The following is a 26,731-nucleotide window of genomic DNA, read 5'->3' as shown; positions in this document are numbered from 1 at the left end:
ATTGAGACCACACAACAGTTGAGTTATATGTGATAGATCATAATTCTTTGCATTACACAGATATTATGTATCCACAACAGTATCAAGAAAGCCCACTAAAAACTGTGTGCTATTCATAAAGTAAAGCAATTCCTTACAAACTCTGCTAAGGTAACTCTAGCTACCACTTACCATCTCTGCTACATGGAGCCCATGTCAAGACTAACCTTACGTGCCTCATTTAGTTCTAAACTTGAACAATGCTATAAACAAAGTTGCCAGATTTGCTATGCCAAAAACCATAGCAGACCCACCACTGTTTAACTCTAACTCTAAAAACTGGCTCCCATTTCCTTACAAACCTGTCTTATACCCAGCTCATCTGTACCCTATTTACTTGCCCAACACTTAGCCTCTTACTCCAGTACTATCTACCAAACCATCCCCTTCAGCCGAGTGATAATCATCTGCTTACCATCAGCAAACCACAGATGGCTGCTGGAGTTGGTATCTGTTCCAGTAATGTAGCTAGAAGTTGGACTAAAATTCTTAAGTTAATCAGGTCTGTCTCAAACCATTACTGAAAGACTTCTTTCTCCCTCCTGGCTTTGTCTCAGCTCGTCACCTGGGACGTAGCCTCTCCTAACATCCTTCATCACCTTGTTATACAGCCTTTTAAAGCACTAAATCTTATTTATTCCCTTCTAATACCTCACTTTATTGTACTATTTAAGCTAATATACCTACTTCTAATTAGCACAACCAACTTACTCTTCCATCACTACTCTTAAAACTCAAACTTGCTTATCTTGTATAATACCTCACTCTAATGTGTTTCTTAAATTACTCCTACCTTTTGTATGTACCGCTCTTCTATCTATAAAGTTTCATTGCAAGGCTTTTTAAATTTAATGTTTGCAAATACCAGTACAAATTTTGGTACTTGCATATTATCGCAACCACATTTTAAACTACTCTGTGACTTGACGTTAGGATGGTAGACACTGACATCAGGTACTCTCGATCTTGGACTGGTGTGTAGCAGCTGTGTGAAACAAAGATCCGGTCACAGATTCCTTTTTGTTTCAAAGTTTTATCCAACAATGTTTTATTTGATGGCTGGCTGGAGTGCTTTACAGAAGCAGGATTGCTTTTTTGTTTACAAAGTGAGCCAAGTGGGGTACAGACTCAGAACACTTCCCCAGGGTTGTCATATTTTTAATGTTTAATCAGGAAGGCGAAAGCGGCATTTGGAGCTGTACTTAATTGTAATAAGGTGAAATACACCTTTTCCTTGTTTTGTCCAACAACTTAGTTATTCCCGCCCAAACCAGGCATGTTTTTATCTGTTGTTTTCTTACTCCCTTCTGTCCATGGCAGCTACCTTGACTGTCGTCTAAGAGGTACAGAACCCCGTGCTGTAACAAAAAAATGCTGGCATCTTTCTCATTAGCAGAATGACAACATTACAGTGAACAAGGAAAAAACAAGAACACTTCATGTATTTGAGTATTTCTTTCTTTCACATTTCTTTATCATGATTGTCCAACTAGGCAGTAACCCTTTGTCAGCAAAGAACCATGGAGAAAAGCAACATAATGAGATAAATTTCACAGAATTTTAATTTTTTTTGAATTTTCCATAAAATTTTACTGTTATCCAACACAGTTTTATTTTATGGCTTCCTCGACTTGTTTACAGATGCGGGATTTGTTTTCCGTTTAGAAAACGAGCCATCGTCAAGTCACAGAGTTTAGAATGTGGTTGCGATAATACGGAAGTACCCAAATTTTATTATCGTTTTATGTTTTGAATTCACTTTAAAGTTTGTTATTGTAAATATTAGTTGTAGTAAGTTTGTTACCTTGGAGCTTTTCTTCCCAAGCCTCTGCAGAAAGACACCTCTGCCCAATTCGACTTTCCCATTAAACAAATATCAATAAATAAAATGGAGCTTTAGCTGCTCTGTGCTGCTAGTTATGGAAAAAAGCATACGAGTGTGACAAAACACGTAGTGCCGCCACAAAGTATCCCACTGTCCAAGTGGCTTGGAAATCTGTTGGGCACATCACTGTGCCACACTTGTGTTTGTATGTGTGTGTGCTGGGAGAGCAGCAAAGCTTTACCTTTTTGTCTCTGTTCTGTAATGCTTGGCACTGGATGATTTTATGCTCTATTGCAAGATTAGAGCATAACAGCACCATAATATATTTAGCAAAACTTTGTTACTTACATTTATTTCATCTGATTGGTGCTTAACAAAGTTCATTCCTGAATTTGGAGTGTATTGTGTTGCTTCATGAATCTGAATGGCAGCAATCTTTGTAAAACGCTGTAGAAAGAGAAAAGGAAACCGTGTGAAGGTAAAGTAGCGAGTACTGCTGATTAGTAAAACTCTATTCCAGCAGTGTATTCCAATCTGTGGCAGAATTTAAGATTTTACAAGAAACATGAATTTGTCTTATGCAGATTGAAAAAATAAGTTGTATCACTTTTGCAATATGGCATATAGTTGGGGAAAGAGGAAAGTTTGCTGTGTCACTTCTGAATGCATATTTGTGTAACTTCTGCAAATATGCTAGAAAGGGCTGTACAACTCGGTTGCAGGAAACATGATGGTAAACATTTTGGGAAAGCATCACATCTGATGCTGTTGAAAGTATGTTTTCTTTACAGCTGACAATGAAGTGCAAGTTAATTCTGCAAACCTTTTACTTAAGTGACAGTATTTGTGATTTCAGACAGTATGTGAGAGACCATGTGGTAGGAACCATGGGCCTGAAACTTACTGGTAGATTGTGCGATGTTGCCAAGTCCAGAGGGCTGCGTGCCTGCAGGTAAGATGTGATCTTTAATTTTCCATTATTTTTTTTGTAGCTAAACTCAACTATGGATTTTGATTTACATCAGTGATACACAGACTGTCTTAAAATAGTGGATAGATTCACATACTTTGAATATTGCCATATTCATACAAGTGTACTAATTAAAGAAAAATTGTAATGGTCAGCATGACTGACAGGATGAACACACTGTCCTTGAGTGATTTCATTAATAATTATACTTTAAAAACTTCACATATAAAAGGTATGATGTTAGTAGAACTAAGATAAGACGGCTTTGTCACAGTGTAGTACATGATCTTGTAATTTGTAAAGCTGAGTCAGGGTACAATTGTAGTGCACTGTCTGAAACTCTGCTACAAACTGAGAAGTAAAGAATGCACTCCCACACATGGTTTCCACTCTGTTCCGTAACTGTAGAGCACTCCTACACACTGTTCCCTAATGGTAGTGTACTCCGACACGCAGTCCCCTAGCTGCAGTGCACTTAGACAGCAGTCCCCCCAGTAGCAGTGCACTCTGACACGTGGTCCCCCCTAGTGGCAGTGCACTCTGACACGTGGTCCCCCCTAGTGGCAGTGCACTCTGACACGCGGTCCCCCCTAGTGGCAGTGCACTCTGACGTGCGGTCCCCCTGGCGGCAGTGCAGAATGACATGTGGTTCCCCCTGGTGGCAGTGCACGCCGATACGTGGTCCCCCCCAGCATCAGTGCACATGCGGCCCCCCAGTGGCAGTACATTCGCACTCATCCCCCCCTCCCCCAGTGGCAGTGCACTCGCGGTCCCCCCCAGTGGCAGTGCACTTATGGTCCCCCCCCAGCAGCAGTGCCCTCGCACAAGCGGTCCCCCCTTAGCAACAGTGCACTCGAACATGAGGTCCCCCCTAGTGGCAGTGCACTCGAACATGAAGTTCCCCCTAGTGGCAGTGCACTCGAACATGAGGTTCCCCCTAGTGGCAATGCTCTCGAACATGAGGTCCCCCCTAGTTGGCAGTAGACTCAAACACGAGTTCCCCCCTAGTGGCAGTGCACTCTAACATGAGGTCCCCCCTAGTGGCAGTGCACTCGCACATGTGATCCCTAACACTTCATCATTGTGCTGTATAGATTTTTGCAGTGCAAGTAGTATAAGTAGAAGTTTTAAATGCTTTTCCAAGACATGGCTTATTACAGTTGTATTAGTGCTGGGAAGGTGACAAAAATGCCTAAAGAAAGTGTACATCAGCTCTGTAATGTAGAGGGATAACGCCCAAGACTACAACCCAGACAACCTGGATTTAATTTGTGATGATACTGATGCTGGAGTGGCCATGTGTGTGAGGAGAGAAGCGACAGCTGCCCTGCTTGCCTTCCTCAGAAGGAGGGGGCAGGGAATGTGCTGGGTATATTGTGGTGCCCGTTTCCCAGTGGAGGCCATTAAATGCAGGAATTAGTTAAGCAAGCTGGTGATGCTGGTCAGAGGCTTGAAGGATTAGCAACAATGTGCAGGCATGCTTTTCTCTTGTAGCAGGCCATTGAGTGCCTGCACATAGGCTTACATCTGTAGCCTAATGTATTCGAAAAGGAGTAGGAGTGGTTTTCAGCCAACTGCTGTGCGACAATCTATGTGTGCGTGCTTTTCTCCCCTGGCGCTAACCGCTGTGCGACAATCTGTGCGTTTCTGCTTTTCTCCCCTGGCACCACTGCTGTGCAACAATCTGTGTGTGTCTGCTTTTCTCCCCTGGCACCAACTGCTGTGCGACAATCTGTGTGTGTCTGCTTTTCTCCCCTGGCACCAACTGCTGTGCGACAATCTGTGCGTGTCTGCTTTTCTCTCCTGGCACCAACTGCTGTGCGACAGTCTGTGCGTGTCTGCTTTTCTCTCCTGGCACCAACTGCCGTGCGACAATCTGTGCGTGTCTGCTTTTCTCTCCTGGCACCAACTGCTGTGCGACAATCTGTGTGTGTCTGCTTTTCTCTCCTGGCACAGTGTATTATAAGCGCTGATGACTGAGAAAGTCATTCCTATATGGAAAGAGGAGACCCATCTGGCGAAGGAAAATATCGAAGGATCTGATGTCATTTTCATTAGTTCTCTGACCCGACTCGGCCACTTTACAAACTTTGGATCCGAAGCTCGAGTTCATCCTCTCTCTCCCATAATGCCTCATTCCCCCTGATTACCTCAGATCTCGTTTGCCACTTGCCTGACAAGTATTGAGGGTCCGTTGCTCTTGAGCTCCTTCAAAGTTTTTTTGTGGTAAAAATCCATAAATCAGCCTTGAGCTATGTGTTGCCTTGTTTTCTGCCATCCTCTCCTCCCTTTTTCCTCTTAGCCTAAAAAATTATATAGAATAAAAAAAGCTTTGCTTGTTGTAGCTAGTTTTTCTTCCCTCATGTTCTGCCATAAGGTCCTTTCCTATTTCTCCTTCTCCCTCCTTTCTCTGTTTAATAGTTGTGGCTGCTGGTTTTTGGTTTATCATGGCTTAGAAGTCAGATAAACCTTTGGGTTTTAAGAAATGCACTTCCTGTGGGCACATGCTTCCCTTATCAGATGCCCACAGGGAGTGCGTTTACTGTCTAGCCCCAGTGTACCTAGACAGTTTCTGTGAAGTCTGTGGGGCTTTAACCCACAAGTGCTGATGGACTGTAGGAACTAGCTTGTCCTCATGGACTTGATTCCTGTTCCTGCTTCTTCTGTGCCATTTGCTTCAGGGACTCAGAACTATGTCAAAAAACATAAGGAGGCCAGGGAACATGGAAAGTGTTCCCCTGAGCTGCCAAAAAAGGCTCCAAAAACCTCAGATCTGACATTACTAGTCTTTCCCTCTTCAACTCCCTGTGCTTCTCCAGTCAATTTGGAGCTGGGTGTATTAGCGAGATGTCTCCTCTCAAGGAAGCTTGTCCCAACATAGTGCCCCAACCACCTTCAGCATCTTCTCAGGTCTTCCTGGTGCTTATCTCAGCATGAGGTGGATAGACTGATGAAGTTTCTCAAGGTGCACAGATCCAGATGGGGGGGTTGTCATCTCTTACCCTTCTGGATCTGTGAGCAGATATTTTCCTTTCCGCCTTGTAGCTCCTTCTCCGATCCAACCTCCTGCTTTGGAGTTGATGTTGAATCCAGTAGTAGTCATTACTTGGAGTCCAACTACTTCTCTGATGTACTCGGCACCAACAGTGACAGGACCCAGTGCATCTCCACACTGAAGCTTAGATGCCAAGTCTGGGGTGCTTACTTTGACTTTGAAGTTTTTAGAGCTGTCACTTCCTGTCAGAGCCTTGGCATTTGACAGCTTGGCTCAGACTCCCTCTTTGGAGTGGAGGATTGGGAGGCTGCAAAGAAGTCTGCTCCAACAGCTTCAGCTCTGGAGGGTGAGACTCTGATCCTTGTAGTCCATCTACCTTTGAGGTGGTTGAGAGGTTCCTCTCCCACCCTACCAGACTTCTGGTTCTCCCAGTGTCGGATCCAATCACCACCTCCATTGGATCTGTGACTGAGACCCCTCATCTACCACTGGAACAGCTGATCCTGGTAAGCCTCCAACCCTTTCCAACTGTGGAACCCCTGATTTCTTTTGATACCTCCCTGGAGCACCCCACTGAGGAGGTCCCATGGAAGAAGTGTAAAAGGAGAAACTTGGATTCCCCCCAGGAATCAGTCAGTACTGACACTGACTTCAAGGAAGGAGAGGGGTCCCCCAGATCTCCATCTGATGATGTCTGCTTTGCCGACATCTTAGAGATCCTCCATCAGAAAGGTGGATAGTTCTCCCAAAACCCTAACTCAGAGGAGACGGTGCTTTTGGAGGCTTTTGGCACCGGCCCATTTACATCCTGAGTGTCCCATCTTGTGGATCCACTTATTGAATTGGTATCTTAACAGGGCATGGAAGGAACCAGATATTATAGAGCCCATACCCAAATAAGATACCCAGATAAGATACTCAGTGCCCCCACAGACCGATTACACTGGATGAAAGGGATCCCGGTAGGGATCTACTTCAGTACATCAATTTAATAGAATAACGAAGACCAGAATCTCAACTATGTTACTGGAAACACACAGCACTGAAAACTCACAAAACCGAACTTCAACAGGTCAGAAAGCCAATAAAATGCTTGAAAACTTGAAAGAGATATAAATGTTATGTAAGGGCGTATATCTTTAACTGCTCGTACAAAGTACCCAGATATAAAAAAAAAATCACAGCATGGCTGACGTAATTTACGATGCTCCGGGTATCATACAAGCAGTGTGTGGAACTATGAAATCTCAAAGTAAAAGATGTTTTGATGTTGGAAGCTTACAAATCCAAAAATTACTGGACTTTTAAGTACAAGTCTAGGGATAAGTGCAGAGGGAGAGCTGTGACAATTTGTGTATCTAACAGAGAAGAATGAACTAAATCTGTAGCACATAATCATTCTGGGGATCCCTCTGAGATGCAGAAGTACTGCTTGTGCAGTGACTTAAAGCAAAGGGCAGCACTGTCAAGGGACACTCCGTGTCTAATAGGTGAAACAGGCTCTGAGGAACCTAGTCGGACATTCCCGTCAACAAATGTTAAAAAAAAAAAAAATAAATAAAAATGTGCTTGTGCAGCGACCTAAAAAGCAGGCAAGCACTGTCAAGGGACCTCCGGTCTAATAGGGTGATGTATGGTGCTTGCTTTGTGACTGACTTCAAAGGGCAGCAACTGTCAAGGCACTCCGTGTCCTATGTCTAATAGGTGGTGATGTAATGCACTGTACTGCAAGCAAAGGGCAGGGCTCAAGGGTCAAAAGGGACTCCAAGCAAGGTGATGTAATGGCTTCCACTTAATCAGATTTTGTAGCAACTATGCCCAGCAGGAAAGCTCTGTTACAGCAGATTGCAAGAGTTAGAAGAAATTATATAACCGGTGTCGGTGAGGAGTATTTAACATTAGAAAATATAGATGTTGCTTCTTTCCCATTAAAACTTGGTTGTTTTGTAGAAAAGAAGTCGTTCAGTCCACTTTACTAATACAGCAGTTGTGGTGTTTACATCTGTGAACAATTTTTGATCTGTGCAGAGCCTCCATTTGGCTAATGGATGGAACTTACTTTTGCAAAGGTACAATATGTAGACAACGATACATTATTCACAGGCTAGTTAAGTATGGTGGAATGTAGTAAATCGGTGCCCCGATTGTTTTCTCATATGTCTAAGAAATCATTAGAATTGTGTAACATGATCTGGCACTGTGTATTTGATTTACTTATTGCACAAGGTTTTGAAATGGGATCAGCTCTGATCCCTTTCTTATTTGCAATGGTGATGGACCGGTTGACAGACAAGATCAGACAGGAGTCCCCTTGGACTATGATGTTTGCAGATGACATTGTAATCTGTAGTGAGAGTAGGGAACAGGTGGAGGAGACCCTGGAGAGGTGGAGATATGCTGTAGAGAGAAGAGGAATGAAGGTCAGCAGGACTAAGATAGAATATATGTGTATGAATGAGAGGGAGGATAGAGGAATGGTGAGGATGCAGGGAGTAGAGGTGGCGAAGGTGGATGAGTTTACGTACTTGGGATCAACAGTTCAGAGTAATGGTTAGTGTGGAAGAGAGGTGAAGAAGAGAGTACAGGCAGGATGGAGTGGGTGGAGAAGAGTGTCAGGATTGATTTGTGATGGACGACTACCAGTAAGAGTGAAAGGGAAGGTCTACAAGAGGGTAGTGTGACCAGCTATGTTATATGAATTGGAGATGGTGGCATTGACAAAAAGGCAGGAGTCCGAGCTTGATGTGGCAGATTTGAAGATGTTAAGATTTGCCCTGTGTGATGAGGATGGACAGTATTAGGAGTAAGTATATTAGAGGCTCAGCCCAGGTTGGAAGGTTTGAAGACAAAGCCAGAGAGGCAAGATTACATTGGTTTGGACATGTGCTGAGGAGGGATGCAGAGTATATTGGGAAAAAGATGCTAAGGCTGAAGATGCCAGGTAACAGGGAAAGAGGGAGGTCTAAGATAAGGTTTATGGATGTAGTGAGAGAGGACATACAGGTGGTTGGTGTGACAGAGCAAGATGCAGAGGACAGGAAGAAATGGAAACAGTTGATCTGCTGTGGCGACCCCTAATGGGAGCAGCCGAAAGAAGAAGACAAGGTTCTGAAATTAATTTCAGGTACATATTGTGCTATTTCGAGATTGCCACAATGAAAAGTGTGAGATTAAACATTAATGGAGTTATATCCAAAATCTGTTTCTTCCACTTTGGACAGAACATTTAGAGAAAAGTTCAGTCATTAGGGTTAGTTGCACTATACAACTCATCTGAAACGTTCAGTCATTAGGGTTAGCTGCACTATACAACTCATCTGAAACGTTCAATCATTAGGGTTAGCTGCACTGTACAACCCATCTGAAACGTTCAGTCGTTAGGGTTAGCTGCACTATACAACTCATCTATTCATTTTCAACTATCAGTTAAAACTTCAGCTGCTTTAGCATTTTTACTGGAAGAGGAAGTAGTGCCTGCATTTCACAGTGTTTGTGAAGACTTTCCCGAAGAGGAAGTAGTGCCTGCATTTCACAGTGTTTGTGAAGACTTTCCCGAAGAGGAAGTAGTGCCTGCATTTCACATTGTTTGTGAAGACTTTCCCAAAGAGGAAGTAGTGCCTGCATTTCACAGTGTTTGTGAAGACTTTCCCAAAGAGGAAGTAGTGCCTGCATTTCACAGTGTTTGTGAAGACTTTCCCAAACAGGAAGTAGTGCCTGCATTTCACAGTGTTTGTGAAGACTTTCCCGAAGAGGAAGTAGTGCCTGCATTTCACAGTGTTTGTGAAGACTTTCCCGAAGAGGAAGTAGTGCCTGCATTTCACAGTGTTTGTGAAGACTTTCCCGAAGAGGAAGTAGTGCCTGCATTTCACAGTGTTTGTGAAGACTTTCCCGAAGAGGAAGTAGTGCCTGCATTTCACAGTGTTTGTGAAGACTTTCCCACTGAAGGTAGAGAATTAATCAAACCTTTCTCTGACTGGTACCTGATTGGAAAACCTAGAAAGTGTACTACTAGGAATACGGAAGTCACCAGGTTTCCACCTTTATTTCAAATTTGATTATGGAATGTATGCGAGTTAAATGCTTTGTTTTTGCCTCGAACACAGAATTCAGTGGAAGCATGGCGTTTATTAGGGAAATGGGCTACAGATTTATCTGTGTTGATGTCAACATTGGCTACAGAACAGACCAGAGTAGATGAATTATAGGTTCATAGGTTCATACTAGGCTATCTGCCTTAGGGCATTTATAAGCCTAGCCAGAGTGTGTGTGGCTTCGCCACCCATTTTAAATTAATTTTGCTATGCCCTTTTTCAAGGTTAGTATACTGTGCCTCTGTCTAACAGTGACACAGAAGTGATACCCGGGGTAAACCTACGATCTCCCATCCACTCATCAAGATTCCTCTTGAAGAGAGTCAATGAGGGACTCTGCCTAACCTGGACTGGGATTTTATTCCAGAGTGAAGGGAGCCTCTGGGTTATGAATCTGTCCCTCCAGCATGTCCTATTTATTTCAGTGCTGAGGTTCAAGTCTCTCGAGCGCGTGGCTCAATGGGATTTGGATTCTCTGAGGTGCAGCATGTCCATTAATTCTGGGTTGGACATCGCTTTATACGTCAGGAACAGATCGCCTCTGAGCAGGAGGTATGCCACTGAGTAGAGCTGGAGTTTCTTTAACCGGGCAGCATATGGCATCTGTTTGAGCTCTTTGATCCTCTTGGTGAGGTACTTTTGGGGTCTTTCCAGTTGCTGCAGGTGTCTGGTAAGGTACATCCCAAAAGAGGCATTGTACTCAATTATGGGCCTGATGAGGGATGAGTAAAGAGGCACAATGACCTCCCCTGATCTAGATGTGAATCATTTCATGATTAGGCGGGCTATATAAAATGTTTTTCTAACCACTTTGGCCACGTGGTTGTCAAATGAGAGATTGCTATCAACTTGGGTCCCCAGGTCCCTAATTACTTCTTCTGTACTTAATGGATTACCACCTATGTGGTAATTTGTGGGCACTTTGTTTTTGCCAAAGGGGATGACTATACACTTTTTGTGTTTAGCTTGAGGCCATGGCTCTGGCACCAGTTGTCTGTTTCTATGAGACCCTATTGGAGGATGCTTGCTTCGGCTGGAGAGTCGATTATGGCACCCAGTTTGCAGTCATCTGCGAACTTGTTCAGCCACAGTCCTTCCATGTTGGCCTGTACCTCCGAGAAATATATACCGAACAAGAGAGGTCCCAGGACTGAGCCTTGTGGGATGCCACTTGTAACTGGTTTGAAGTCTGACATGGCTCCAGCAATTCTAACCATGTGGGTTCTGTCCTTGAGCCAGTTTTCAACCCATCTAGTGACATAGGGGTTTATATTTAAATTGGTAAGCTTATCTATAATGCCCAGGTGGGGTACTGTATCGAAGGCTTTTGCGAGGTCCAGGTAGGCTGTGTGGACCACCTTCCCCTCGTCAATGGCCTTGGTGACGGTTTCAAAGAAATCAACCAGGTTTAAGAGGCAGAATCTGCCCTTAACAAAGCCGAACTGGGTAGGATCCAGTGTCTGTAGGTCCCCAATATCTTTATTTATGAGGTCCATGATGATCCTTTCCATAGCTTTGCAGACCAAGCTAGTCAGGCTTATGGGGAGATAGTTTCCAGGATCCGTTGAGGCACCACCTTTGTGGAGAGGGACCACTGTTGCTGTACGACACTCTTTGGGTACATATCCTGTAGTAAGGCTGAGATTGAACAGTAGTTTTATGTTTGGATTTAGCTCTTCTTGGAGTTCATGTAGGATGCAGCCTGGGACACCGTCTGGTCCCATTGATGCTGTGTTTTTTGCTTTGGAGAGGGCGGCTCTTACCTGAGCATCTGAGATGTCAGGGGTACAGCACTCTGCTGGGATAGATATTTGCCCTTTTGGTGTTGGGGGGGGGGGAGAAGTTTGCGCTGAACCTGTCAGCTAGGATGTTGGCAATGTCTGTGGGTTCGGTGTATTTTTTGTCATTTTGGACTAATTCTGAGCATATCTGGGAATTCCCACCCAGGTTTCTAACATAACTAAAGAAAGCCTTGTGGTTATCCTTAGTGTCCTGTGCAATTTTTCTCTCGAAGCTGGCCTTAGCCGATTTTATGAGTGCCTGTAGTTTTTTGCTAATACTGATCAGAGATGCCTTCATTTTTGGGATTTTGCTCTATCATGTAGTAGCTTCCTCCTTCTATTGTATAGTTTGTTTATGGCTGGGGTCCACCAGACAGGACGTCTGCCTTTGGAGGATTGGGTCTTGGTTTTATTTGGGATTGCATGATCCATGCATTCCTGAAGGTGTTCATAGAATGCGTTTATAAAGGATTCTGCGGTCTGGGCCATATTTTCCACAGGCCCAGGGGCTTTGAAGGATTCCACCTCAGTTTTGAGGAGTGTGAAATTTGCTTTAGAGAAGTTTTTCACTGTGGTTTTCTGGGCAGGGGTGGGGTCGGGATGTAAATATCCAGTGAGATTAGTTTATGGTCTGATCTTACCAGTGAGGGATACACTTCTGGTCTGGAGCATAAAGTCCCCATGTTGGTGATGATCAGGTCCAGTATGTTTTCCCCTCTTGTGGGAGTGGTAACAAGTTGTTCCATAGCATTTGAGTTTATAAATTCTAGGAACCTTTGGGCTAGGGTGTTGGAGCTAGAGTAATGCTCCCAGTCTATGTTTGGGTAGTTGAAGTCACCCAATATAATGGTGTTTGGAGAGACCTTCATATTTTCCAGTGTTCTCTGGAAGGCCGAGTGGGGTTCCTGGGTTTGGGAGGGTGGTCTGTAGCAGGCTATAAACTGGAAGGCAGTTTTACCCACTGTTAGTTGCACATGGATAGTCTCTGATGCTTCGTGCTGTGCCACCAACCTGGAGGTGTGGGTATCTTTGACAAATATTGATACTCCCCCTCCTTTTGTGGTTCGGTCCAAGTTTTGGGGCCGAAAAGCATGGTATGAAGTATAACCTGACAGTGCTGGGGTGCTCTCGGGAGCCTTGAACCAGGTTTCTGTTACTGCACAGATATCGATGTTCTCCATGCTAAGGAGAGTTTCGAGTGCGTGCATCTTGAGGTTTAGACTTCTGGCATTCAGTAGCATTACTCTTAGTTTCTTATCCCTTGTGATACCTATGGAGGTGGGTTTGTCTTTTGAGCCTTGCCTAAAAAAGGCACTATGGGGGTAGCAAGAGCCTTTGCCAATATCCGAAAGCCCAGGGGTGACAGGTGCAAGCCGTCCCTAGCGAAGCATCGTGGCTTGTCGAGCATGTCATCCCAGGCTGACAGGCATTGGATCCCCTTTGAATGACACCAATACTTAAGCCAATTGTTGAAATTGATCATCTTGTCTTCATATTGTGGCATCATTCTTGGTGAGGGTAAGATGCTACTCAAGGTCAGGGTCATACCGGCCTGGGCTACATGCTCAGAGAGCTCCTCTATGTCTCTTTTCATGTAGTCCAGGGAGGTACATCTCAGGTCATTCACACCAACATGGACAATGACTGAGTCATATTTGTACTTGCCTTGGAGTGACCTGAGTGCTTGTGTTATGTGGCGGATCCTAGCACTCGACAGGCAGCTCACCGTGACCTTCTCCTTGTTCAGCCTGGTGAGTGGGACGTCAGTGTGCCTGATGATAGTCACCTATTATGTATCAGGTGTGTTGTTTAGCCTTAAGGGCTGTGACAGTTCGGCACACTGACTTTGTGAGCTATGTGTTGCACGTGTTTTGTTTTGGGGTAGCGGTTGCTTGGGTGTCTGCTTTGGAGGTCTCTGCTGCTTGGGCAGATTTTTATTTAGAGCCTCCGAGTTTGTTTTTGTGTGTTTGTGTTTGGTTTGCTGTCGTGGTAGGTCTATGTGAGACTGGAATTGTAGTGAGTGTGGTTTCCTTCTCCTCCTGACTGGTTACACCAGTATTGAGTTGAGAGAGCTTAGCCTCCAGTTTGGCTATATGGTAGCATCTCTCACATGTGTTGGAATTTGTTGGGAGGAGGAGAGGGTTGTCTGTGTACATGAGGCAGTTGTAACATTGCCTCAAGATTCCCAGATTCACCAGCTGGACCGGAGAGGAGATTGACAACTGACCTTTGGACATGCTTGAAAAAAGGGCCAATGGGGAACAAGGTACTCAAGGGGAGTTTGTGAGGGTGTAGTGCTTTTAATTTTTTTAGTGCTGACTTATATAATTGCTTTAGTAAGCAAGTGCCAGGTTACTTAAATGCAATGTGTTACAGGTAACTTAAATGCAAAAACGACAAACAGTAACTTTCTTTCAAGTGAAACAAGGAAATAAGTACAGTAAGCAATGCAGATATCACTAGGGATCCACAGAAGCACTGAAAAGCCGTGTTTTAGGTGGAATTAGCTTTTCAGGGAAATAAGCAAACAAACAACAAGCATACAAACAAAGCTAGATTCAGCAGGCCTGGATCTAGTCTATGCTACAGCAAACAAGGTTTATTCATATGTCTTCATGGTGTCCACCATCATCCAAAAACCGTAAACTATTCCAGAGACATACTCAATTTGAGTTTGTCTTGCAAAATAAACACAACTGTACTACCCTTGAATTTCTTATAGCAACTCTGCTGAAGATGTAAAATACAAGTGTTTTAGTTTGCGGGATGTGTGTTTAGATTTGAAGGTTCACTGAATTGCGTTGTATTCACTATGAAGGATGGGAAGCACATACAAGAGTGGTTTTACTAAGTATTGCTGGAAAATTTTGTTTTCAGCAGTCACAGGTGTCTGGATCGGTATGTCACATCACATCTGCAATTAAAATTTCGGTCTTATGGGATTCGACATAATGTAGTTTCAGTAATTTAGTTTTGCTGTTACGAGGCTTGATTTTATGAATGTTCAGTATTGTCTGTTTATGACAACATAGTCTTGAGATTCTGGTCTTCAGTATTCTAGTAAGTCAATCTACTGAAGTAGATCCACCAGTAGATGTCATGGTTGTTGCAGCAGCCATCAAAAAAGAGCGGATTCAGGACAGATCCACTGCCCATCCCCCCACAGGGAGTCTAGGGCTTTGGACAGATTTAGAAAAAAGGTTTACACTTCAACTATGTTTGCTTTGCGAGTGCTAAACTACTTATCCGACTTCACCAGGCTACAGAGGGCTTTTTCAAGGAACTCTCTAGCGCTGTCCCTGAGTCCATGTATGTTGAGGAACAGAAGACCTTTTCCTCCAGAATGGCCACTCTCCAATCAAGAGCCAGCTCATCCATGAGGTTAATTTCCCCCCTTGCACAGGGCACCTCAAGAGCCACAGGTTCCGGCATTGCCATTGGGCACCATGTCTGGATGCAGTTGTCCGACTTTGTGGAAACCTGCAAGGCATCATTGTCAATGCAGCATTTGATGGTTTGTTCTTGTTTGGTCTCACATTTAGCGACATATTCTCCCATAGCAAGAAAGATGGAAAGACCTTGTCTGCTGTCACAATCCATTTTTCCACAGCACAGAAGTCCTCCTACAGGAATCAGCATGGTGGGAAAAATTGTGGTTCAAGAAGTCTTAAGGTCCTTTTCCGAAGTTCAGGGAGACTTTCCCCAGGAGCAGAGGAGGAAATGGTTATGGTGGTAGATGCCGCCCCTGGGGCAGAGGAGGTTCACAGAATCAGGGGTTTTGAGATTCCTTTTTAGACGGACCCTTTCAGCGCCCCTGAAAAGTTGTCTGACTGCCCTGCTGTGGAGGTAGTTGGGGGGCACTTATCCTTGCACCCAGAAGCCTGGATAGCAATCACAAATGACTTACGGGTACAAAGGATTGCATCTAGAGGATACGGCATTAAGTCTCCCCAAGCAGGGATTTAACCTCCCTGAAGTGCCACCCAGAGGGAGGTGACAGCTATAGAAATGGCAAAACTGCTTCCAAATAGTCATCCAGGGGGTCCCTCCTGAGAAATCAAATTGGGCATTTACTCATGGATTTTTTTAGTCCCAAAGAAGACAGGGTACCTAAGGTTGTTTTTGGGTCTAACATCTCTGTACAAGTAAAAAAAAAACTAGAAATTCAGGATGGTCACGATCCATATTACTTCTTCTGAAGATGGATGACTGGATGTGCTTGATAGCCCTGAAGGATGCGTACTACAACGTAAAAATGGACAGGTGCTCCAGACTGCATCTTTGCTTCAGGCTGGGAACCAGTGATTTTTAATTCCGAGTGCTCCCGTTTGGATAACCCCCAGGGTGTTCACCAGTGCATGATAGTAGTTGCAGCTCACCTCAGACTGCAGGGATTCCACATGTTTTCTTATCTGGACAACTGGCTCCTCGTGGCTTCAACCAGGCATCTACTCATCCAGGCCAGGGACTACCTGTTGCAGCTAGCTCCCACTCTTGGTATAACAGTCAACGTGCAAAAATCTCAGTTACTACTAGTTCAACTGATAAACTTTGGGTCTATATCACTTCGACGAAACGGCAGAAGTTCAAACACCATATGTTCGAACTTCTAACCTCGAAGTGCAAAACCATCGAAGGCTTAGAACAGCGATTTTTTTTTTTTTTTTTTTTTTTTCCCCAGGGAAAAAAATCGCTGTTCCAAGAAAGACACACACAACACAAGCATGCCAAAAAAACAGCAATCCACACACACACACTTAAAAATCCTATATCTAACCCTACACTAAACTGTACATACACTACTATCTATCCACTTACCTTAACCCAAACCCTAAGGTCCGTCACTATCACACACTCACCTGACCCGCGCCCTAACCCTAACTCACCTATCCCGCCCTAACCCTAAAGTCTGTCACTATCGCACACCCACCTCACCCGCACCCTAACCCACCTAACCCGCTCCCTAACGCTAACGTCCGCACAATCGCACAATTACCTGAACCCGACTCGTAACTTTCCACCACATTGCTGAAAGTCGCGAAGCCGCAGAAACGGCCTACTGAGTTCTTTCCCTGGGAAAGAATTTGGTGCTCCGCGGCTTCGCTTTAATCAGTTTTCGAACTTCACAGTTCGAACATATGGTGTTCGAACTGCTGAAGTTTCGGCGAACTGATAGGAACCCATAAACTTTATTGGAGCACATTTGGACACGACCAAGACTGTGGCGTACCTAACTTCAGACAGAGTGTCGAATATAAGGCTACATATCTCACAGATTCTAGCAATTCCAGACCCTTCAGCAAAATTGGTGCTCAAGGTGTTGTGCTTGTTGGCTGCCACAGTAACCCTATTACCTACACTGTGCTTGCACATGAGAATCTTACAGTGGACACTATCAGTCCAATGGTCTTTACACCATCATCCACTGAACCAGTCAAGTTTTCACGAGTATGCAAAGATTGTTGGCTTCATTCCCATAAAGTCAGCCAGAGATATCCCTTTGTTCTTCCTTTACCGAGCGCCATGCCAACCACGGATACCTCCAAGATGGGGTGGGGGGGCATTTTCTAGGATGGATGGTCCAAGGTGTGTGGTCTTCTCAGAAGACCAACTTGCATATAGATGTCCTGGAGATGAGTGGTCCTTGTAGCATTGCAGGCACTACATAGCTTTCCCCCCTCTAGGAACTGCTGTTCTCCATATGGATAGTGTCTGTAGTATGGTACATCAACAAGCAGGAGTGTGTCAGTGGGCAGTATCTGCAAACCGCTTTCTAACTGCAACACACGTTCCAGGGGAGTACAGCATACTAACAGACAGGCGCAGCAGAGTTTTACTGATCCTTCACAAGTACTCTCTAAATCAGTCAGTGGCAAACACGGTCTTCCTCAAATAGGATCAACCTTGCTACAATCTCTTTGCATCACCCCTCAACAACAAATGCAGCAGGTTCTCTGCCTTGATTCCCCCCCCCCCCCGGGACAGTCACCAAGTGATGCGCTACTCCATGCTTGGCCCCCCTGGTCTACTTTATGCATTTCCCTCGGTACCCCAAAATCAAAAATTCCATCAGAAAACACACTGGCTCTGAAGAGCAAAGTAATCCTCATTTCTCCCTTCTGGCCTTGACAGGTCTGGTTCATTTTCCTTTGGTCTCACCTGATCTGCCCACCATGGACACTGGAACCACTTCCAGATCTACTGTCCCATCCCTCAGGGCAGACTCACCCAGATCTTCAAGGCCTAAAATTGACTGTATGTTTTCTTCAATTCAGTGACTACTATTCCAGGCTTTCATTCCCAGTCCAAAGGATTCTGATTTCTTCCCACGAAATATCTACTAGAAAAATCTGTAAGAATATGTGGAAGAGATTTTCCATCTAGACTCAACAGAAGCTGATAGATCCCTTTACAGCTCTTGTTCTAGTAGTTTTGGATTTTCTGACTTTCCTTTTCCAAAATGGAAAAATAACACAAGAGCAAAGCGGAAAGCTACAGTACCATTTAATGTAAACTGCTTTTGGTACCTCTGCCACAATGCCTTCAAGGAATGTTTTACAATCAAAGCCATAGCCTTTTTATACAAATGAGTGAAACCAGTTAAGAAATTAATCAAACAATTATCATCAGTAAACATCACGAAGGGACGAGGAAGAAGAAACCCGTGAAAGGGAAGAAGGAATTGGACCCTGTCTCAGTCATGGAAGGACTCTGTATGTTGCTTAAGAACTGTTTTCACTGAATGTGTTTGTTTCCAACAAGGGCAGTGTAAACACAGTTTTTTGTATTATGAATGAAAATCTAAATATTGTCAACTTAATTAACTTCGATTTGTCCAACAAAGCTAGGAATTTACTTTTAAGAGGTACTAAATTTGTCCCCATACACTTACCAACTTTGGCAGATTTGTTATGGTTAAAAGGTTTTGTAGGAAAATGCATCTTAGGGTATTTTTTTCTGACAAACAGTAGTGTGATTTTACTAATGTAGGGGGAGGGGGATGATTCTCTGTTGGACATGTCTATTCATGATAACCCTTTAGTGGAAATTTTGCAATGTTATGATGAACCTAATATGCCTTGCAATGAGTTTTGTTAGCAATTCAAGTTTTGAATATATAACTGGTTATGGAAAGTTGAATGTCCCAAAAGTTCCTTATGTTTTCACCACCGAAAACTTCTGTGGCAATTAATACTTTTGAAATGGCTCTTTGTAAGCAGGTGGAGGCAGAATTTTCTAATATTTTTGAAGAAAGTTAAAAAATGTAATTTAAATAAAAATAAATAGTTTGCTTTGAAGCAACTGCGTTGTTTAAGTGAGCAATATGTTTTTACACAGGCTGACAAGGGGGGCAGTTGGGTGATCATGTTTAGATATAACAATATGGCTTACGAGTTGCTGTCTGACAATAAGGTCTATTGAAGATTACACGCAAGTCCCCTGTGTGAATTTATTTCCTTACTGTTGGAGCCTACTTGAAAGGGGAGAAAGGTTCGGGTTTTTTCCTTCGGATGTGAAAAAACTTTTCATAAAAAGTCAAAGGAATGCCAGATTTTTTGTTATTCCTAAAATACATAAGTGTTTGTCAAAGCCCCCAGGAAGACCAATAGTCTCAGGGGTGGGGGCTTATTTACAAAATGTTGGCATTTTCTTGGACTTCCAACAAAAGACTCATCTCCACAGGGCACAATCCCATATTAAAAATACCACAGAGTTGTTGGAATGTGTAGGGAATATTGAGTTGGCAGGGCAATTGTTACTGGGCTTGTGTTGGAGGTCATAGTGAGAATGTTGGGTGAAGGTCCTCGCACGTCTTTCATTGGTCAGTTATTAGAATTTGCCATTACACACAATTATTTTGTGTTTGATAATAAATATTTTTTTGCAGATTGAGGGCACCGCTATGGGTGCATCATTTGCTCCATCATGTGCAATTTTATGTCACATTTTGAGAATTTGTCTATCCCACAGAGTGTTTTTGCTAGTAAGGTGGTGATGTACAAATGATATATTGATGATTTCATTTTTCTGTGTAGGGGTGACCCTAAAGATTTTGACAGTTTTATGGAGGTCTGAGTAAAAATTCTTGTGGCCTAGAATTCACCTATAGGACTCCTGTTAGGACCATGCAATTTCTTGATGTGGAATTGTATGTGGACTGTAATGGTAAGCCACAGTATAAACCATTTCATAAGGAAACTACTGCCAACAATTTCTTTGTGTTTCACTGTTGCAGTCATCACATTTGGGTTATCTGCTTGCAGTAGCCCTCAGTCGGCCTGATTATCAAAGTCTTGGGTCCTGCCTCAATTGCTGTCTCATCTTCCATTACATCAGGTAGTCAGGGGTATAAAACATGCAGCCGACGCCATTACATCAGTCTTTCTTGGCATGTGGTGCCCGAAACAGAAGCAGTTCACAAGAGCGGTCGTCCGACTCCTGAAATTTTTGTTTTCGAGTTTCAGAACCGAAGTCTTCAACTAAAGCTAAGTACCCTGTTGGGGAAGCTTTTTCTTGCTCTAAACCGATGTCCGTAAAAGTCCATAATTGTATTTCTTGTGGAAAGCAAATACCTCATAAAGATTTTCATTCGTACTGTATTCCTTGCTTAGGCCCTGACCACGACGTACCTCACTGTTGGTTTTGTGCCTTATTTAAACAATGAACTGTTCGTCATCGGTATATTTACACTTCTAAATATTTTGTTACTCGGTTCAATTACCTAGATATGGCTTCGGTAAGCCACCCGACTACCAACATTCCGAGAAAATGCAAAGATAAAGACAGAGACAGGCCACCTAGGTCTAAAGCTGCCGACGACACTTCTAAGCTAGTCGCCAGTTTGCGGATACTCAGTGAGGCGCTTTCGCAGACCCTGATACCAGCTACTTCAGATTTGCAGGCCTCTACTGAGACCCATTCGGAGTCTGGTATGCCGCGAGATGCTTCAGCTGTGGAACCTGTGGATGTCTCTACCTTGGATGGGTCTGGAGCTGCTGTGCAGGCACCAGCTTCTGAAGGTGTATTCAGGCCTACTGACTTGCATATTAAACCGCCATCTTCTTCAAGGTCTAAAACTCGATCCATGCCTAGAAAACCGACGCCCAGATCACATGGTCAGGCCTCTGTGCCTAAAAAACAAATAAGAATGGCTGAAGACCTTATTACTTTAATCAGGGGAAACCAACCTTCCCCGTCTAAGAGACCTAGAACTGTATTTGCTTACGATTCTTCTGATCAGGATTCTGAAATTTCTGTTTCCTCTGATGACCAGGATTTACCCTTATCTACCTATGAGGATTCTGATGCAGAGGACTCTATTCCGTCTGCTTCCCCTCCAGAGGATTTCTCTTTTGGTGAAACCTTGCATACTCTTAGGGAGCATTTTTGCTGGGAAAGCCAGGATTACTCCGATTGTGAAAAGAGGCTTTAGGAATTTCTTACTCCTGCCCCAACACAGGCCTTTAGCTATTCCCCCCTGTACTGGACATTGTTGATGATGCCTTTTCGGAATCTAGCTTGGCCCCTGACCTTTACCTCCTGCTCCCAGAAAACCAGATAGATATTACAGGGTTCCTGACTCTCACAAGTTCCTCTTGAAAAATCCTACTGCAGATCCTGAGACCATTCCACAGGGACCCAAGGGCATTAAGGCTACTAATGCCAAAAATCCTACCCCCTCTGATAGAGATTCCAGGCCACTGGATAGATGGGGTAAGAAGGTATACACTTCTGCAACCTTGGCCATTAGGGCCTTAAACTGACAGTTTCATATGTTAAAGTATCAGCACCATATTATTGGATTGCTTAAACAGAAAATTATGTTGATTCCCGACTGTGCTGAAAATAAGGATTTACAGGATTTATGCATTATGCTGAACAAGTTGGAAAACGTACTTTGCAATGTGGTTTTGATTCACTAGAGGCATCTTGCAGGGCTGCTGTCACTGGGTCTGTACTTAGAAGGCATGCTTGGCTTAAGGAGCAATCTTTGCCAGATCATGTTAAAGCTAAATTGCTAGATGCTCCCTTAAATCAGGACCTCCTGTTTGGCAACAAAGCAGTAGTAGTACTTAAAAAGATGGAGGAAAAAGCTAAATATATGCAAACTGTTAAAGATTTCCTGCAAGTACAGCCTCCAAGATTTAGTAGACATTGTCCCTCTAAGAATTGGTCCTTTCCTGCCTCTTCCAGGCCTTCTCAGTCCAAACCCAGAACCAGCAGAACACCCAGACTTCAGTCCCAAGGTACGCACAGGACTAAGCAGTGGGGGGCTCCCACTTCCAAAGCAGGGAGTAGTAAGACTCCCCCCTATGGTAAACTGTCTCAATGACTTAACTTTAAAACTTCCAAACCCTTCTCAACTGACTGCTTCTTTAGGGGGAAAGATTGCTCTGCAGGCAGAAAACTGGGAACTAAATACCCAGGACAAATGGGTTTTAAATATAGATGTTATGTAGTCCAATCTCACCTTCATTCTTGCCCATGGGTTCGACTCTGCCATACTCTAGCTCGAAGTCTTCAATTGGCTTGTGACTAAGAGGTATCCCATCATGCAACAGGTATATTACCCAGATCTCGTTTGCCGCTCGTTATGGTCAGACGTGGTCTCGCATTTCACCGTGGCCAAGTATACTGTTTATAAACTTTTTATAAACTTTTGACTTGTTGCTCAAAAAAGCTATTTTCATAGCTCTGTGTGTGTGGTAGCGGTGTTATACTGCCGTTGTTTTGCTTTTCTTGCTGTCTTTGTGGCCTTTTCGCTGGCCGTTTTGGTATCCCGTTCATTTCCTTTCTTCCTATGGGCTAGGCCCATTTCAGTTAGAGGACCTAGTCCTCCCCATTGTTTCCGTGTGGTCTTTGGTTTGGTGCTTCATTCTGTTAGCTTATTAGTGTTGTCGTGTCTGGCTAGTGGTGCTATCCTGCTTATGTTTCCCCGGCCTAGGCCCATTTAAGTTAGAGGACCTAGTCCTCCTTGTATTCTTTTTTTCTGTCTGTTACTAGGCAGTTTTTAGTTAGAGGCTCTAGATTCCCGTGCGGGGTTTAGTTGGGTCCAGTGTGTGCACGTATTGCTTTGTACCTGTATGTGTTCTCCTTTATTCAGCATGTCCAAGGATTCTAAGGAACACAGGCCTTCGGGTTTTAAAAAGTGTGTTGAATGCAACAATAAAATGTCTTTGACTGATGGGCACTCCGTGTGTGTGTACTGCTTGAGGGCTATTTGCCTCCAAGAGTCCTGCTTGTTTTGTCATTCCTTCAGTCCTCGTGTACTACAGGAGAGGAAGAATAAGCTCATTTTGAAAGGACTGCTTAAACACTCCTTCGAGGAAGACTTGGCTAAACCTTGTAGTGCCTTATCCCTCTCCAGCTAAAAAGGACAAAAAAGATTTCTAAGAAGCGCTCTGCAGCTCTGTCTGTTTCTTCAGAGCCACCAGAGAAAGTTGCTAGAACAGCTACTTCTTCTTCGGTTCCATTGCCTTCGGTGCCAACAGAAGGTAGTGTCTTGGCTAAGTCCGTATTGGCTCCCAGTCTTTCGGAGCCAGTCACGGATATTTTGGTTTGGAGCTGGTCTCCAGTTATTTGACCGGTTTCTCCTTCACAAAAGTCCCCTTCTGTAGGGGGATCCAGATCTCCAACTATATCTTCCAGATCCTCGAGGACCCTTTCTGATGAGGACATTGATAGAGTGGCGAAGAAACTGCTTCATTCATTGGTGTTGGCCAAATTGATTTCGGCTCCGACCCAGTCGGCAATGGAGCCTATGGCTTCTTCATCCTTTGTTGTTCCTCCAAGCCTTTCTCGGTCTTCGGAGCCAGAGTTGTCGGTTCCATTGGGTGCAGTTGGGTCGGTTCCAGTAGCCTCGCCTGGCCTATCAGTTCCAATTTCCACTGTGACCCCGTCGGCTCTGTCCACGGGGTCGAGGGTCCACGGTTCTCTGGACAGACCCGAAGGGGAGGGCTCTGATCGATCTTCATCGGTTCCGAGCCTTCCTCTCAGTGCTTCGGCTCGAGTGAGCTTGAACCTGACATCTGCTTTGGATCTCATCTCCTCAGCACAGAGGGCTACTACTGTATCCTCTACAGTTAGTCGGCCTTCGGAGCCGGGGGGATCAGCCTTTGAGGTTATGAGGAGCGTGTTGGCCAGGGAGTCAGCTGCATCCTACGGCACCGATACTCTACCACCTCTGGTACCGGTGTCCATTTCGGATCATCCTCTATTCCTGGACAGTGGAGACCCAAAGCTTCAGGATACCTCCATGAGTGGTCCCCGACTTTCTGATGTCTCCCCAGAGTTTTTGCCTGAGGAGCCTGCCAGAAAGAGATTGTGTAAGAGGAAACACCTCAACTCCCTGGATAAGTCTCTCACGTCAGACACTGACCTCAAGGAGTTAGAGGGGTCCCCAAGTAGTCTTCTGAAGATATCTCCTTTTCAGACATAATTGAGATCTTGAAGCAGAGAGGCGGCTGGCCCTCCAAATCCCCTTCTGATGAGGAGTCTGTGTTCCTGAAGGCTTTCGGGTCTCAACCCCTCCACCTCTTGGGTTTCTCCCTTTTTCGATGAGCTACTAGATCTTGTCTTTCAAAAGGTGTGGGAAACTCCTCACACTGTGGAACCAGTTCCTAGGAGACCCAATAAGTTTTTGTCCGCCCCCACTGACAAGGAATATCTAACAAAAGGCATTCCAGTAGATGCCATGGTGGTGGCAGCAGCCACCAAGAAGGAACTTGCTGAAACTTTGTCTACCGTCCGTCCGCCTAACAAGGAGTCCTGGGCTATGGACAAGTATGGGAAGCGTGTGTTCACCTCAGCGGCCTTTACACTGCGGTCGCTGAAGTACTTGACTCATTTTACAAGGCTCCAGAGAAATCTCCTACAAGAGCTTGGAGATTCTCTACAGGGTGACATGCCGTGGCACAGAAGGTCAATGCACAGATGTCTACCTTAAATTCCCTTACCATCTCCACCATGAGGCTGATCTCAAATGCAGCCAATGGAGCGAGTAGGGCAGCGGGTTCCAGAGTCTCTCTTAGGAGACACTCCTGGATGCACCTGTGCAATTTCGTGGAGGCCTTCAAGTCTACGTTCACAAATGCCCTCTTTGACGGTTCATCATTGCTCAGAACCAAGGTGAAGGACACTCACTAGGTGTGAGCAGGAAGGAAAAACCCTGTCTGCCATGGGAGTCTATTTTTCCATGCCTTCTAGACCTTACCCCAAGGGCCAGAAGGGTGGGAAAATGTGGTGCAGGAAGTCGCAGAGGTTTATTCAGGACGCACAAAGTGATTCCCCCTCCAGAGGCAGGGGAGGGGGTGGAAATTCAGGTAGACACTGCCCTAGAGGCAGAGGAGGCCCACACAACCAGGTGGACTGTAATTCCTTTCGTGGTTCTCCCTACCAGCGCTCCTGAAGGGAGGCCCGACTGTGCATCTCTGGAGCTGGTCGGGGGTCACATTTCTTTATTCCCATAAGCCTGGCAAGACGTCGCCCAAGACGAGTGGGTATTAAAGATAATTTCCAGAGGTTATCATATTCATTTCTATTCTTCTCCCCCGCCAACCAAGAGAATCCCAGACGTTCCACCCAGTCACAGGGATTCCGCAACTTTAGAAATAAATAAGTTGCTTTCAAAGAGAGCCATCCAGCCTGTCCCTGCAGACCAAGTAGGATTAGGGACTTACTCCAGATTCTTTTTGGTGCCAAAAAGAACAGGGGACCGGAGACCGATCTTTGATTTCAGCCAATTGAACCTTCATGTACAAAAGTCCAAGTTCCGCATGGTCACCTTACACTCAATACTCCCTCTGTTAGGGAAAGATGTGCGGATGTGCTCTATCGACCTCAAAGATGCTTACTACCATATGAAGTTGGACGGCATCGAGAAGTCATCTACGCTTCCGGCTGGGAGCCAGTCATTTTCAGTTATGCGCTCTGCCCTTTGGTCTCACCACAGCCCCCAGGTGTGTTCACCAAATGCATGGCAGTGGTAACGGCTCACTTGAGACGTCAGGGATTCCAAGTGTTTCTGTACCTGGACGACTGGCTCTTTTCTGCCACCACCAGGCATCTGCTGTTACAGACCAGGGAAGCCACCATTACACTGTGCCAAAGATTAGGAATTTCTCTAAATTGGAAAAAATCTGTCTTGTTGCCCTCACAGCATGTCACTTTTATCGGCGCTGAACTAGTTACGGTGCTCATGAGGGCCTTCTTACCAGAAGAGAGAATTCAGGCTCTACAACAGCAGGTCTACACCTTACTACCATTGAGGAAGGTCAAGGCAAAAATGGTCCTCAAATTATTAGGGACCATGGCTGCCATGGTCATGCTAGTTCCCCCTTGTCAGAATAAACATGAGGGTTCTTCAGTGGCTGCTTTTCGCCCAGTGGTCACTACAGCATCTTCCAGTCTCCCATTCTATGCTGATAACGGGCACGTGCAAGCAGGATCTACACTGGTGGCTTTAGGTCAGCAATCTCAACGTGGGCAAGCCTTTTGTTCCATCTTCTCCAATTGCCACAGTGACCACGGATGCCTTTCAGATCAGATGGGGGGGCATTATCTCGGCAGGACAGTCCAAGGCACGTGGCAGGATCATGAGACCCATTTGCATATCAATGTCTTTGAGATGAGAGCAGTTCTATTAGCGTTGCAAGCACTTCAGAGCTTTCTCTCTCTAGGGACAATTGCAATCCACTCAGACAACATGGCAGTGGTATGGTATCTGAACAAACAGGGAGGAACCAAATCCTACCCTCTTTGCAGAGAGGCCCTTTGAGTTTGGCAGTGGGCCATGTCTTCCCAACGCTTTCTAGTTGCAACGCATATACCGGGGAAGTCCAATGTGATTGCTGACAGGCTGAGCAGAGCTATCCTAATGCCTTACGAGAGGTCCCTGAATAATTATGTTGCGGAGAAGATATTCCACAGATGGGGTCAGCCTTGCTACGATCTATTTGCCAGCCCCCTCAATGCCAAATGCAGCAGCTACTTCACCTTTATCCCCCGAGAGGGGGAGACACCCAAGGACGG

General features: G+C 44.7%; 1 protein-coding gene across 1 annotated transcript in view; it reads left to right on the top strand.

Moving 5' to 3' along the window:
- SIRT6 (sirtuin 6) overlaps window positions 1-26,731 on the top strand; it is a 1,110,223-nt gene that overhangs the window by 397,254 nt on the left and 686,238 nt on the right. The window contains exon 5 of the mRNA XM_044090601.1: window positions 2,721-2,816. Within this exon, the coding sequence (XP_043946536.1) occupies window positions 2,721-2,816 (96 nt within the window). The remainder of the gene's footprint in view (window positions 1-2,720; window positions 2,817-26,731) is intronic.

Source organism: Protopterus annectens, chromosome 13.part0 (genome assembly GCF_019279795.1).
Source record: "Protopterus annectens isolate FY-2018-M chromosome 13.part0, PAN1.0, whole genome shotgun sequence".
Lineage (NCBI taxonomy): Eukaryota > Metazoa > Chordata > Ceratodontiformes > Protopteridae > Protopterus > Protopterus annectens.
Note: the sequence above shows the minus strand (reverse complement) of the source record. Positions and strands in the feature narration are given on the sequence as shown.